This window comes from Plasmodium yoelii (genome assembly GCF_900002385.2).
Source record: "Plasmodium yoelii strain 17X genome assembly, chromosome: 12".
NCBI classification, from domain to species: Eukaryota; Apicomplexa; class Aconoidasida; order Haemosporida; family Plasmodiidae; genus Plasmodium; species Plasmodium yoelii.
Window position 1 is genome coordinate 458,151 of NC_036184.2, and position 14,944 is coordinate 473,094.

Genomic DNA, 14,944 nt, shown 5'->3' on the forward strand with positions numbered 1-14,944 from the left:
AAATATATATTTTTTTCTTTTTGTAATCAAAATACCAATCTTTAGTATTTTCTATCTTTTTTGTAGCTATATAAACAATATATTCATTTACATACGAATTTCATGCATATATTATATGTAACAAATTTATATGTATCAATAATAATATACAATATATTTTTTTCCTAACAAATCCCATAATTTTAAAATATTTAATATTTCTTTTAGAATCTTTTTAATTTAAACTTTTTTCCTTTTGTTTATCAAGATATTCATTACTTTTAATTAATTATCCACATGTTATTTATTTTAGCAGTTTTTTTCGTTTTTTTGATGTTCGCACTACTCACACATTAATACTTTGATTTCTAGAGATTGTAATCATTAAGATAAAGCATTACGCATATAATGTATATATATTATATATATATAAACGCATACAATATACATATGTATTTTGCATATATATGCAGTAAAAATAAATATTTCACCTTAAAAAAAATTAGTATTAAGAATATATGGCTAATGCCGAAATATTATATATTTTGTTTTATATTCAAAGAAAAAAAAGTTAAAGAATTATTTTTTATGAATTACAATTTTTTTTTAATTATTCTTAATTAAAATAAGGGAAAATTACCAATATCTTTATGTAGCATTTATATGGAATTTACGTACACAATGCTTATTCATTTGTAAAGGCACATGATATTATGTATATTTCCTATTTAATATAATTAAAGCAAAATAAATAATTAAGCAATATTATCACCATTTTTTCGATCATGTGTTGTATAAATTTTTCAAAAAAATTAATGCTTTCCCATGTAAGCATTCACGTATATATATATATATATATATGCTACTTATATTTATATATTTGCATATGTATATTCATATAATGTATTCCTGAATACTTTACATATATAATAATAGGGTCTTATATATTACAATAATAAAAATAAACTTCTTGTCCATACTTTTCGATTGTTATTATTTCTATCCTTAATTTTTTTCTCTATATCTTATTTTTTTGAATTAAACACACAGTTTGCTATATTATGAAGTATGTTTATATATAAATGTATTCATAATTAGTATTATTAAAATAAACCAGTGATACCTCGCATTTTTCTATATTTAAATGTAATATAATATAAGTTTATAAAAAGAAGTTATGATTTAATTTGCCTATACTAAAAAAACTGTTTCTACACCCATTATTTATGCAGAAATTATTATTTCCAATTTATGCCCACATGTATAAATGAAAAATTTATATGAATATGTATTAAATTATATACTGTTCAATTAAAGAGTCTTAAACTTTATTGGTGTTGTAGTAAATACCCCAATAATATCAGGCAAAAAATTTGTCCATGTTTTTTTTTCATATTTGCATCTTGATATCAGTCTTATAAACTTTTTATATGGTAAATAAATTTTTATTATTAAAATTTAAAAAAAGTTTTAAACAAAATATTATTTCAAAAAATACATTATTAGCCTTTTGCATTATTTCATGTTTTCCTTTGTTTTATAAATCCAACAATATATAGTATATCTACATATGCATATTTTTCCATATATCTTTATGAAAAAATACATGTGCACAAATGTAGTAATAGCAAAATACACCTTTATTTTTATTCTACGTTTTTCATTTTCTCATTTTAGTTTACTATTAATTTACATTAAATTGTGAAATATATGTAATATAGTAAAAATTGTTGATGTAGACAATTTAAAAATGATGGTAAATATTTATAGTATTTATAATTGTGTAATATGTATGCAAAGGGTAATAGCAAATGCCTAACTGTGCCAAATTTTAATAATTAAGTATATAATTATGTTAACATATATTTTTATATATGCATAATTTTCGTATAGATATTTATTTTTTTTTTAACATTTTGGTATTTATTGTTCGACATGTTTTAAAAAATAGTAAACAATTTTTTTAACTTATATTTTAATGTAATTTCCTTGGACATTTTTATTTTATTTAATTACAATTTCTCTAAAATATAGTTTTTTTATTTTTTTAATTATTTTTTGGTACTCTCACTTAGCAATTGATTTGTGAAAATATTGGGGAATATAATTTAAAAAAAAATATATATATATAAATAAATGCGCAATACAGTTTTTCAATTTGCCATTTTTTTGTTTTTGTGTTTTTCGAACATTTTTACATTTCAGCATATCTAATCGTGCATATAATTTGTAATGTACATTTTTATTGCCTAAAATGGAATAAATTTTTGTAAAATGGAAAACAATAAAAATCGAAAAAAAATGAAGAAATAAAAATATTACAAACGCAATTTATTCTATATGCAATGCATAATACTAACATTTATTCATACATTCTTTTATATATAAAATTGTCATTAATTTCCACATATATTTGTACGTTAAATTATAGTTATACATATTCGCTTGTATTTTCCTTTATTTTTACGTAATATATATTTATATGTGTGTATATTTTTAAATGATGATATTTCTGTGTGTGTATAATAAATTCCCATTTTGTTTATTACAAATAAAATGTATACAAAATTTGTGTGTGAAGTGATAGCTATTATTTTTCTACACGGGATATTTTATAAGGTATCAGCGCATTACTTATTAAGGTATTTGGACATATTGAATTATTCAAACCAATTTAATAAGAACATATTTTTCATAACCTTTTTAGTATGTATGTCTATATTTTCTCTTTTTATATTGGAATTGTCTAATTTGATATCAAATGTTATGATAACATATATTTGGCATATAAATATATGTATATTAATGTGCTTATTATATATAGTTATACCAATAGAATTTATTAATACAATATTTGATTCGAGAAATTATAAAGAAATATTATCTCCTGGATTTTATTCGCACTCGCATATAAAATTAATAAAAAAATATTATATTAAGATTAGTAAAATATATAAAGAAAAAAATGGAGGAAGTAAGAAGATTAAAAAATACTTTTTCATATTTAGAAGTATCATATTTTTATCCTTTTTATGGCTAGGCTTAGTAGAATTGAAAAAAATGATATATAAAAAAAATTACAATTATGTTATTGCAGATGACAATACATTAATATTTAGGGAATATATATTATATACAAAGATTCATCAAAATCAAAATCGAATTAAAGAATTTAATAAAACAATGTTTTATTTTTATATCCAAAATAAAAACAAATGTATCGATTATGATAATATAAATCAAGAATATGAATACAAAAAAAATAAAAAGACAAAAATTCAAAATATTTTTTACCAACTTTATAATTTTATTAATATATTAATTTTTATTGTATTAAATAATTTTATGTATTTCTATCAATTTGTCATTAGAGAATTGTTAATAAACTTATGTGCATTGGGTGTGACAACAAATTCTATTGTTGCTGGAATATCATCTATGTATTTTATTTATGATTATATTATAACATTTATTTATTATTTAAATTTACCTAAAATCCAAATTCAAATTTATAATATAGAAGAAAGGATTCTCATCAATTTTACTAAATATATTTTTAAAAAGGAACAATTACAAAAAATTGAAAGTAAATTTAATATAAAAAATACCATTAATAATAATTCTAGCGATTTTCATGTTGATCCAAAACATGATATAAAACTTTTAACATCAAAAACAAGTATCTTTCCTCTAGGAATTTTAAATAAAAACAAAAAATCATTAAATTCAGATATAGAACAAAATAAAATTGAAAGACAAAGAAAAACAATAAACATCTCCAATTTTATAAATAATACATCTTTGATGGAAAATTCGAATATAAATATGACTACATTTAATCCCAGAAAAAGAAGTAACAAAAATAGTACCAGCATATTTAAAAATGTCAATGATATTAATTATCGAAAAAATAATAATGATATACTTCATAGTAAAACTAACTTAACTATCAATGACCCTAATGAATATTGTAATAATAATCAGGAAAATAATACTAAAAGATTTTCTTCTTTTATTGGTTTCAAAAATAAATTGAAATCTATGTGCACATTTAAAAGTAAAAGTGGGTTTGATTCTGAAAAAGATATACAATATAATTATTGTGATTTAAATATGAATTTAGTAAGTAATAATTATAATAACATTAACGCAAATGAATATGATGAATTAAATTTACATTCTTTAAAAAAATCCAAATTGCGAAAAACAAATGGTAATTTAAGTGATCATGAGTCAACAGCAATTAATTATTTTTATAAAAATATAAATGAAAATAACGATCGTGTATTAAAAAGATCAAATAGTTCTCCTTATTTTTTAATGAAAAATAATTTAAATATTAGTTCTGATCAAGAACAAAATGATAACTCAGATGACGAGCAAATCTTAATCACCTGCAAATCACTTACTACTCCTAGGAGGTATGTAAATGATTTTGAAGATAAACAAATCAATAAAGATTTTGTCATGACCGACAGTAAAAATGATAATGATAATGATAATGATGATAATAATAATAATGTTAGTGATATAAATAGTGAAGCCGATGTAAATTTCGTTGATGACAAAACAAACAAAGAAGTGTCAGTTCCAAATAAAGTTTTTAAAAGTGTGTCGTTTCCTGAAAATCAATACATGAATAATTTTTATAATAAAACCAATAGGGAACAAATAGAGGGTTTAAAACATTTATATAAATTAAGAAAAAATAAAGTGAATATAGATAGTGAAAATAAAACACGATTTTATGAAGCAGGTGATATACATCATTCTTATCATGATATGGATGGTTATAATAACATAAATGGTGATAAAGATATTTCTTATAATAATATAAAAAATACAAAAAATGTGGACAATAATATAGAAAGCTATAATAAACTTAAAAAGGAAATTGAAAATATTGTTTATACAAATACAAGTATGTATTATTCTTTAAATGATATATTAAGTCGGAAAATTGAAATACAAAAGAATACAAATAGTTTATTTGGCAAAATAAATGTGTTTTTAAATTCAATTATGTTTTTAACTGTTATTTATAAAATTATTGCTTCGACATTAAATATTATATTTATAAGAATATATATAAGAGATCCATTTTCAAAATTAATTGAAAAAATTTGCTTATTTTTTAATATTAAATATAATATAGCTATTATATATGCACCATATATATCATTAATATATATTTCATATATCGTTGCAATTAATATGAAAAAATTTCTACAGCAAGTTATACAAATATCAACAAATTTTTCTTTTTATTTTAAATTATTCTCCAATATGTGGATACTTTTAATTTCAGAATTAATGGGTCTTTATTTTGTAACAAATTCATTAATTTTAGCTTCATATTTACCAGTAAATTATGAGCATATAATGAATTTCGCCACAGGAGATAATTATGACTATAACGTTTTTCATATACACTCAGACCATGTTTTTATATCTTCGTTTGCTACTACTTTTGCTTTTTTTGTTTTACACATGTTATATTTTTATTTCTTTTAAAGTTTTTACATATTTTTTTTAAATGTATTTTTTTCTCAGATTTGTACATTTTTTTTATTATTACTTTGTGAATACATGTCGAAAACAAACAATAATAATAATATATGCACATATATATGTATATACAAATGTGTGTATCAATATTTTGTTAATTCATTCATTTTTATTTTATTATATGTGAAACTTTCTTTATTTTAGTGTTTTTGTCCATTCATCACCTCTATATGTACTTCTTTATTTTTATTTATATATATGCATAGCATATATATGTATATATGCCTGCATTTATTATTACTATCCTTTTTTAATTAACTTTTTCCAAGAACTCCTATATATGTGTCTACATATATTATATATAAGCTAATGTGTGTGTCCATAAACTTTTAGTTATTCATAATTTAAAAATTACTTTTTTTTAAGAATAAAAGTGTAAATATGCACATAATAGAGAATCATGGAAATTATACTTATCATAGTAAGAATTATGGTATATACAAGTTATTAATTTCTTTTTGTTTTTATATTTATAATTGTCACCATTGTCAATAACAGTTTCCTATATATTTTTTTGTCAATAACAGTTTCCTATATATTTTTTTGTCAATAACAATTTCCTATATATTTTTTTGTCAATAACAATTTCCTATATATTTTTTTTTGTAAACAACATTAGTATTTAATTATATCATTAGAAGGTGATTGGTGTAATTGAATATATATTTTTTTACTTCTCCCTTTTTTAATCCTTAAAAATTTGGCTCATGCACCTCGAAAAATGTTCATGTAAAAGGAGATGTTTGGGATTTTTTTGGCATCAATTTTTTATTTTTATTCATATATAAATAATTTAAAGGTTAGCTTTTAATCTGGTTGTTTAATAAAATTAAAAAAATTAAAAATTACATAAACTATAGGGATGCTATAAATAATATTCTTTCATATAAAAAAGGATATTACATAACAGCATGCAATATATGAGTCTTATTGATTTTGAACATTCTGTCTATTTTCAAATATGTGGGGTCTCCTTGATAAAACAATTAATTTTATTAATTTTTGTTATATTTATTATATTTTATTGCATTTTTTTATTCCACAAACTTTTATTTGGTACTTTTAATGGAATTAATTTTTTTTAAATGATAAATATGGTAGTTTAAAAAATTAAAAAATTATTTTCGGAGACTTATTTCGAAAATTATATAGAATTAAAAAAAAATAATAAATACATGTAATTAAAGAAAGTATATGCATGTGCATGTATGCTATCTAACATTTATATACAAATAAAATGTTCCGTTTTCTTTTTATTTAATAATTTATTTTCTTAAAAAACAAGTAACCATGCTTTTCCTGAGAGTGAAACTTAACAATAGTTGCAAATATATATCATTTTGATACATAATATACAATTTAATATATTTTTCATGTTGGTTATATTAATATAAATCGACATAAAATAGACAATTATTTAGACACCCTTAAAAAAAAGCCTAATGAAACATGTTTTTTAATAAATTTTGATTTTTTTTCGTTTTAAAAATTAAAACTATAAATATAAAAAGATTAAATTCGATTATAATGTCCTTGTTACATAGATCATAAAAATGTGCAACGTCTTTACATTTATTTATTTTGTCTATTATGACAAATATGAGATCAACTAGGAATTATTATCAAACTATTATTTTTAAAAGTACATTTATAGAGTTTCATTATTTGATCATAAATTTGCTATATATCAGATATCACATTAAAGCAAACACAACAATTTTCGATTAAATTTGATCCTATTTTTTTAAAATATTCAAGCATGTGTATTATGTAGATGTATGCAATGTGTATATTTTTTGTTTTATATATTTATAAATTCCTTTTTAAATATATATTTATTTAATTTATATAATTATATTATTTATTATATTTTTCATTATTTTATAAAAACACATATTTCTTCTCATTTTCCATTTTATAATATTTTTAGTGACATTATTGTTCATTTTTATATCTTTTATAAAAAGTGAAAACTATTTTGATATTTAATAGAGTCTACTTGTAAATTTATGTATACATATATATGTATGATCAATCTGGCAGCACAGTTTTTTTTAGTTGTGAATAATTTATATACGAAATTTTTTCTCTATAGTTTGTTACACTATTTTTGAGCATAGCAAGTAAATGTTTTCCATGTCTTATCTCGATGTATTTTAATTTATTTTCATAATTTTTTTTCTGAACATAATTAAGTGATAACGCCGTTTTTTATTGTTCTCGTATTAAAGAATATATTTATGCATATATGAAATATAAAGTTGCAATTGAATTTCCATCAATAGTTATTGTTTAATATAGAATTATTTGTACTTAAATTTATATCTTGTGTTCTCCCTAATAAATTATATTTTTATAATAAAAACTTTTATATACTATTATCTACATATTATTATTCTCATCAAAAAAAAATTTTAATTTCATATACTAAAAATGAATACGTCTATTGAAATAAAGCATCAATTTTCTAAAACCAAAATATGCAAACATTTTTTAGAAAACAAATGTACCAACAAAAAAAACTGCAACTATGCCCATGTGTTAGAAGAATTAAAACCATTACCAAATTTAAAAAACACTAAGTTATGTAGCAGTTTAAAAAAAAATATACCTTGCAATAATCATCTTTGTGGATATGCCCATGGAATTGAAAACTTACAACCAAGTACCAATTTGTCTACATACAAAACTAATTTATGTTATTTTTGGAAAAAAAAAAAATGTATGAATCAGTGGAAATGCAGATTTGCTCATGGAATCGAAGAAATAAGGCCTCTCAAAACAGAATCACAAATAAACCTCCACACTAAATATGACCGGAATTACCAAATTAACAAAAAAAATGAAAACAAAGCACCAAAAAAAACAGAGAAAAAAGAAGAAAATATAATCACAAAGGATACGAACAAAATAGTTGAGAAATTTTTGAATGGAAATCAGAAGAGAGCAGAATTTTATTATGCTAACGAAAATATAAATTGGAATTTTAATTTGAAAAAACAAAATTCAAAATATAAGCATGAAAACGGTAAGAATAAAAGAGGAATAAAAATTAGAAAGGATGATAGTTCTATGATGTACAATTTTAAACTATTAGAAAATTTATCAACTATAGACACCGATTTTTCCTATTTTGATGAATCTTTTACGTATATAAATGATAAAGATAACATAAATGATGGCAATGTTGTAAATTCATATTTTGATATATTTCCTACCATGTACATGAATGATTATCCAACATCTGGTTACAAACAAGTTTGTGGAAGTACGAATTGTAGCAGCAAAGAAGATAATTATAACTACATTCAAATGTTTGAAGGGGAAGAAAATTTATCTTATGACATTAATTCATTTAATTTAGATTTTCTTACACAAGAAAATGATTGTAGTACAATTTTTGATAAAAAAATATGTACAGATATGAATAACAACACTCAAAAAAATTTGAAAACAAATCAAAATGATCAAGAAGAAACAATTTCGAATCGAAGTAAAAAACATTCAGAAACAAATTCTGAATATATAAACGATATTTATAAAAGCATAAATGAACAACTCTCCAAAAAAAGAGAAAATGTATATATATACTAATAGAAATTTGGAAAAAAAGAAATATAGTATATTTTGATAATTGCATGTAAATAAGTAATAAATTTTATAATTTTTCTACACTATGTAAAGAATAAAATATGAAGTAGTAACTATGTTAAATATTTAAAAATATTGTATGAAGTAAAAAAAAAATTTACAAGATGAATAAAATGAAAAAGACACTTATAAAGCTAAAGAAGTAATTGGCCTATCAATATAAATACATATTTTTCATAGTGTTTTTATAAAAGTAAAAGAAATATATTTCTTCATTAATATATTTTTTATTACCATATTACAATGCATTCCTATTATTTCCTTTTTATAACGAAACTGGAAATACATGTATATATGTAGATATACTAATTTTGGAATCTATAATATTTTTTAAGTAATCGTGCTTTTTATTTACAAAAATATTTTTATTTTTTAAAAAAGAGATAAAGATCATTTATCATCTTTTATTTTTTTTATTAATGCAAATTAATATTAAACATCTATATAATGCATATATGCATCCTCAATTTTGTTGTTTACTGTTCGATCTGTGTGCCATAGTTTGTTCTGTTTACTATCTTTTTATTGTCCGTTTTTTGATTTAAAGTTATTTTTCATACATTTACATAATCTTCCAATTTTTTTTTTTAAATTTATTTATATTGCTATTTTTGAGTGCATCGAAATTTGTACTCAAATTGTTTTTGTATATATGTTGTGTGTGAGTAATAAAACGATATGGCACTTTTCTCTTCTATCGACTGGCATATATTTGCATATTTATTTTTAAATTATATATTTCACTAAACCTTCAAATAGTTGTGTTTCAAAAAAATGATGAAAAAATATTGGTTACTAAATTTGATGTGAAAGTAATACACACATATGTATGTAAACAAATACGGCTAAAATAATAATATTAATATACCAATTTTTTTTCAACCATTTGTTGGTTTGAGTATACTAAACCGTTACATATTTATTAACTTAATATATTGTTCTATTTCAAGTTATAAACCATTGCACAATTTATATTGGCATTAATTTCCACTAATAAATTAGTAGAAATATTTTCTTTTTAGTGTCAAAAATCTAAATATTTGTAATGTATATAGTTCCTTATTAAGACGTTAATTTTTTTATGAAAAAACATTGAATTTATAATAATATATATGCACTTTTTTCATATAGAATAAAATGGGTTAATTATAAATATGTATTTCTATGATATCGTAGAATACGAATATTTAATTACATAATCATGCATATATACGTGTTCATAATATACATAGGTACATATGTGTATAAGTGCATTATTTCACGTTTATGATGTAAATATAGAATATATATGTGTATATACGGATATATATATATAAATATATTTCTTATGTGTCATTTTCGCCCTTTTGCTTTTCTTTTTTCTTATTTTTTTAATATATAAAAAACTCTATATAAGATGCAATAATTTGTAATCGTCTACTTTCTTTTTTTCAAACATATATATTATGAATTCAAATTATCATGACGAGCCTAACAATGTTTCGATCAAAAAAAAAGATAATAGAAAAGAAAAAGGGGAATGCGAAATTGGAGGGGAAAAAGATGAAGAAAATCCATAAATATATATATACATATTAAGAGATCACTGTTTTTTAAAATTCGGATGCTTCTTTATGCATATAGGATGATTGTTTAACTTCTTAAGCTTCAACATCTCCTTCTTCTTCTTCAAATTCGCCTTCTTCTTCAGCAGTGGCATCTTGATATTGTTGATACTCAGAAACAAGATCGTTCATGTTTGATTCTGCTTCTGTAAATTCCATTTCGTCCATACCTTCTCCGGTATACCAGTGCAAAAAGGCTTTTCTTCTAAACATAGCTGTAAATTGATCAGAAACTCTCTTGAACATTTCTTGGATAGCTGTAGAATTTCCTACGAAGGTAACTGCCATTTTAAGTCCTTTTGGTGGAATATCACAAACACTTGATCTATTTAGAGAAAAAAGAAAAAAGAAAAAAAATGTATGTCATTCAGGGAAACAAAACAAATTTATTATGAACTCACAATGTAAGATAAATCAAACAAATAATATGTAGAAAACAAAATTCATTGTCATTTCTCATAATTGGGTAAGGGTCAGAGAATCTTAGATGAAAATTTTCATAAGTATCTTACTTAGTATTGTGTGGAATCCATTCAACAAAGTAAGAAGAGTTTTTATTTTGGACATTTAACATTTGTTCATCTACTTCTTTAGTTGACATTCTACCTCTAAACATAGCACATGCAGTTAAATATCTTCCATGTCTTGGATCACTAGCACACATCATATTTTTAGCATCAAACATTTGTTGAGTTAATTCAGGTACAGTTAAAGCTCTATATTGTTGGCTTCCTCGACTTGTTAAAGGAGCAAAACCAATCATAAAGAAATGTAAACGGGGGAATGGAATTAAATTAACAGCTAGCTTTCTTAAATCAGAGTTTAATTGACCTGGAAATCTTAAGGAGCATGTAACACCTGACATAGCGGCTGAAACTAAATGATTCAAATCACCATATGTTGGTGTTGTTAATTTAAGAGTTCTGAAACAGATATCATATAAAGCTTCATTATCTATGACTTGGACTTCATCAGCATTTTCTACTAATTGATGAACTGACAATGTTGCATTGTATGGTTCAACAACTGTATCAGAAACTTTTGGAGATGGAAAAACAGAAAATGTTTCCATAATACGATCTGGATATTCTTCTCTTATTTTGCTAATAAGTAAAGTTCCCATACCACTACCAGTACCACCACCTAATGAGTGAGTTATTTGAAATCCTTGAAGACAATCGCATCCTTCTGCTTCTTTTCTAACTACATCTAATACAGCATCTATTAATTCTGCACCTTCTGTATAGTGTCCTTTAGCCCAGTTATTTCCTGCTCCAGTTTGTCCAAAAACAAAGTTATCTGGTCTAAATAATTGACCAAATGGACCTGCACGAACACTATCCATAGTTCCAGGTTCTAAGTCCATTAATATGGCTCTAGGTACGTATCTACCTCCAGTTGCTTCATTATAGAAAACGTCAACTCTTTCTAATTGTAAATCACTATCTCCTCTATAGGTACCGCTCTAAAGAAAATCAAAATTATGCATATTAATTTTGTGTAATAAGTGGTAAAAAGTGTTCAATAAATGCAATTAACATGAATTACATAAATAGTGTACAAAAAGTGGCATATATATGCAAAGTAAATAATATGAAGTATCATTTTCAAAATAACAATCCATGAACTTATAACACACGACACGATAGTTCAAATAAATATTCAATGGCAAAACGCTTAAATACAAGTATATATATTTATATGAAAACACAATGTCAAATATGGCTCTTTTTCTTAAGAAGGGGTAAAATATGTTATTTTCATAAAGCCCAATATTAAATTGATTACATAGTTAAATCACACACATGTGCATGCATAATATTGCTCCCAAAAATATATCTATGTAAGCATATGTATACATATATATTCACATATGGTAACATATTAAGAAGTTCACATACTCACAAGTATATACACATTTATATATACACATCCCATAGTTTTGTACATAAATACATACATAAAGTATATACATAGGTATGTGTAAAGGTCTATATATATATATACATATACACTGGGCCTATTGATATTAATTCTCTATATATACACATAAATTATAACAGTATGCATGCTGCTCATGTATACAGAAAACTTATATTTCGTTTATAAGTCCTTACTGGATCTATTCCATGCTCATCAGAAATAACTTCCCAAAATTTTGCACCAATTTGATTACCACATTGGCCTGCTTGAACATGTACTATTTCTCTCATTTTTATTTAATAAATTAATTTCAAAGGATAATATGATTATCTTTATTTTATGGAATATTACTTCAAGAAAGTATAAATATACAATTTTGTATTATCAATATCACATAAAAATTAAGTCACTTTTCTTAACTTAAAAAAAGCATGAAATAAAATGTCAGAAAAGAAAAGGTGAATTAGATATAAGAAAAATATAATAGTTAAATAAAAATAAAAATAGGAAATGAGAGAGTAAAAAAAAAAAAAGGAAAATAAAAATATAAAAATGTATAGAGATTATATATATATATAAATAAATATGATAAGCTAAAATAAAATCATTAATTCACGCATTTATGTTTTTTTTCCTATAAGTGTGTAAAAAATAAATTAGTGCGTGAGTAAAAAATTTTGTATTAATACTACAAATAGTAAATTTGTCGTACATTATTTTTTATTTATTAGTGTATAGCAAAAAATATACATACTTAAACTTTGTTAATGCGCACGTAATAATATTCCCCTAAGCATATGGAGACTTACAAATAGTATCTTGTAATATAAGAAATGCAAATATATTATAAATTATTTCCGTTAGTGCTATATGAAAGTATTATTTATATAATTTATGTATTTTATTTTGTATTATTTATATTATTTTTTTTTTTATGATAATTTTTTCCGTGTGTGCGAAATAAACAATTAACTTTTTTTAATATTTAGTACTGTAATGGTTTAAAAAAAAACATATATAAAAAATACTATTGCGCTTATTTAATAATATCGTGGAAATTTATAATTATTACCGCATGTAAAAGTGTACACAAGCATATGTAAGGGTATAATAAATAAGTACAATACTTATTTTTAATATTTTAAGCTTGTATTCGTAGAAATTTATCGCGTGAAAATCAATTGTGTGCATAGCTAAGTGCATATTTATACATTTTTTTAAATATATTTTAATTCTGCTATGTAGCAATTTTATATATTTCAATGGTTTTCCTAAGTAGACAAAGCGTGAATTTTAAATTTTCAATGTAAATGCACGTGCTCAATGCTATACATATTACAATAGCACATAAAAAAGTACTAATTATTTTTATTGCATACTCACATATAAGCATTTGCGTGGACAAAGAATTAAAGTTAGTAAAAGAAATACATATTTCTATATTTCAGTATTATATACCCACATTTGTGTTTCTATGAAATGTAATACCATTTTTACTATTTTTTTTTTGCGTATCGTAAAATGTGGATAATATATGATAAGCAAATTGAGAATAAAAAACTTCTTTCATTCTTTTGATATAATATTAAGAAAAAATATTATAGAGATATGATTGTTTTATTACCTAGTTGAACTCTTATTTTTTTTATAGTGAAATAATTGCTAAAAGGCATTTTTAGTAGTATCACTATAAAAATATAATATAATAATTTTACCTTTTCACGAAAACAAAAAGTATCATAGAAATAATTATCATTATAAAGTACGCATTATAGAAGCTTATAAAACTTTGGGGTATAAATATTTATTTTATATGTATATTCTATGTACACAAATTCATCGTTTTAAAATATTACTGTGTGTATACCATGTTGTATAATTTTCCAAACTGCTTTTTTACAAGCAAACGATGAAAAAAGATGAGTGACATCATTTTTCTACCATAACACAGGCAAAAATAAAATATTATTTGCCATGCTTATACAATATGCTAATAAAAATTAGATACAATTTTTCAATATTATATTCTCAAATTAATATTATATCTGAGTTAAAAAAATTGAAAAAAATTAATTAAAAAAAATAAAACAAACGCATATATGCATGCTCATTTATACATTTAAAAAATAAACGCATAATATAGCAAATTAACTAAGCATGTAATTAAAATATACACATTGTGTTAAAATGGTAATTTAAAAAAAAAATTATATTAATAA

General features: G+C 22.2%; 3 protein-coding genes across 3 annotated transcripts; 2 read left to right on the forward strand and 1 right to left on the reverse strand.

Moving 5' to 3' along the window:
* Positions 1 to 2,535: 2,535 nt before the first annotated feature.
* On the forward strand, positions 2,536 to 5,493 carry PY17X_1209900 (protein GPR89, putative; the record flags this gene model as incomplete). Its single annotated transcript, XM_721123.2, has 1 exon — positions 2,536 to 5,493. The coding sequence occupies one exon, from the start codon at positions 2,536 to 2,538 to the stop codon at positions 5,491 to 5,493; it is 2,958 nt and encodes a 985-aa protein (XP_726216.2).
* Positions 5,494 to 7,980: 2,487 nt separating this feature from the next.
* PY17X_1210000 (zinc finger (CCCH type) protein, putative) lies at positions 7,981 to 9,141 on the forward strand (the record flags this gene model as incomplete). Its single annotated transcript, XM_022956722.1, has 1 exon — positions 7,981 to 9,141. One exon carries the CDS (start codon positions 7,981 to 7,983, stop codon positions 9,139 to 9,141), a length of 1,161 nt encoding a protein of 386 aa, XP_022812582.1.
* A 1,697-nt stretch (positions 9,142 to 10,838) lies between these two features.
* PY17X_1210100 (tubulin subunit beta) lies at positions 10,839 to 13,015 on the reverse strand (the record flags this gene model as incomplete). Its single annotated transcript, XM_721120.1, has 3 exons — positions 10,839 to 11,127; positions 11,315 to 12,267; positions 12,920 to 13,015. 3 exons carry the CDS (start codon positions 13,013 to 13,015, stop codon positions 10,839 to 10,841), a joined length of 1,338 nt encoding a protein of 445 aa, XP_726213.1.
* Between the last annotated feature and the right edge of the window lie 1,929 nt (positions 13,016 to 14,944).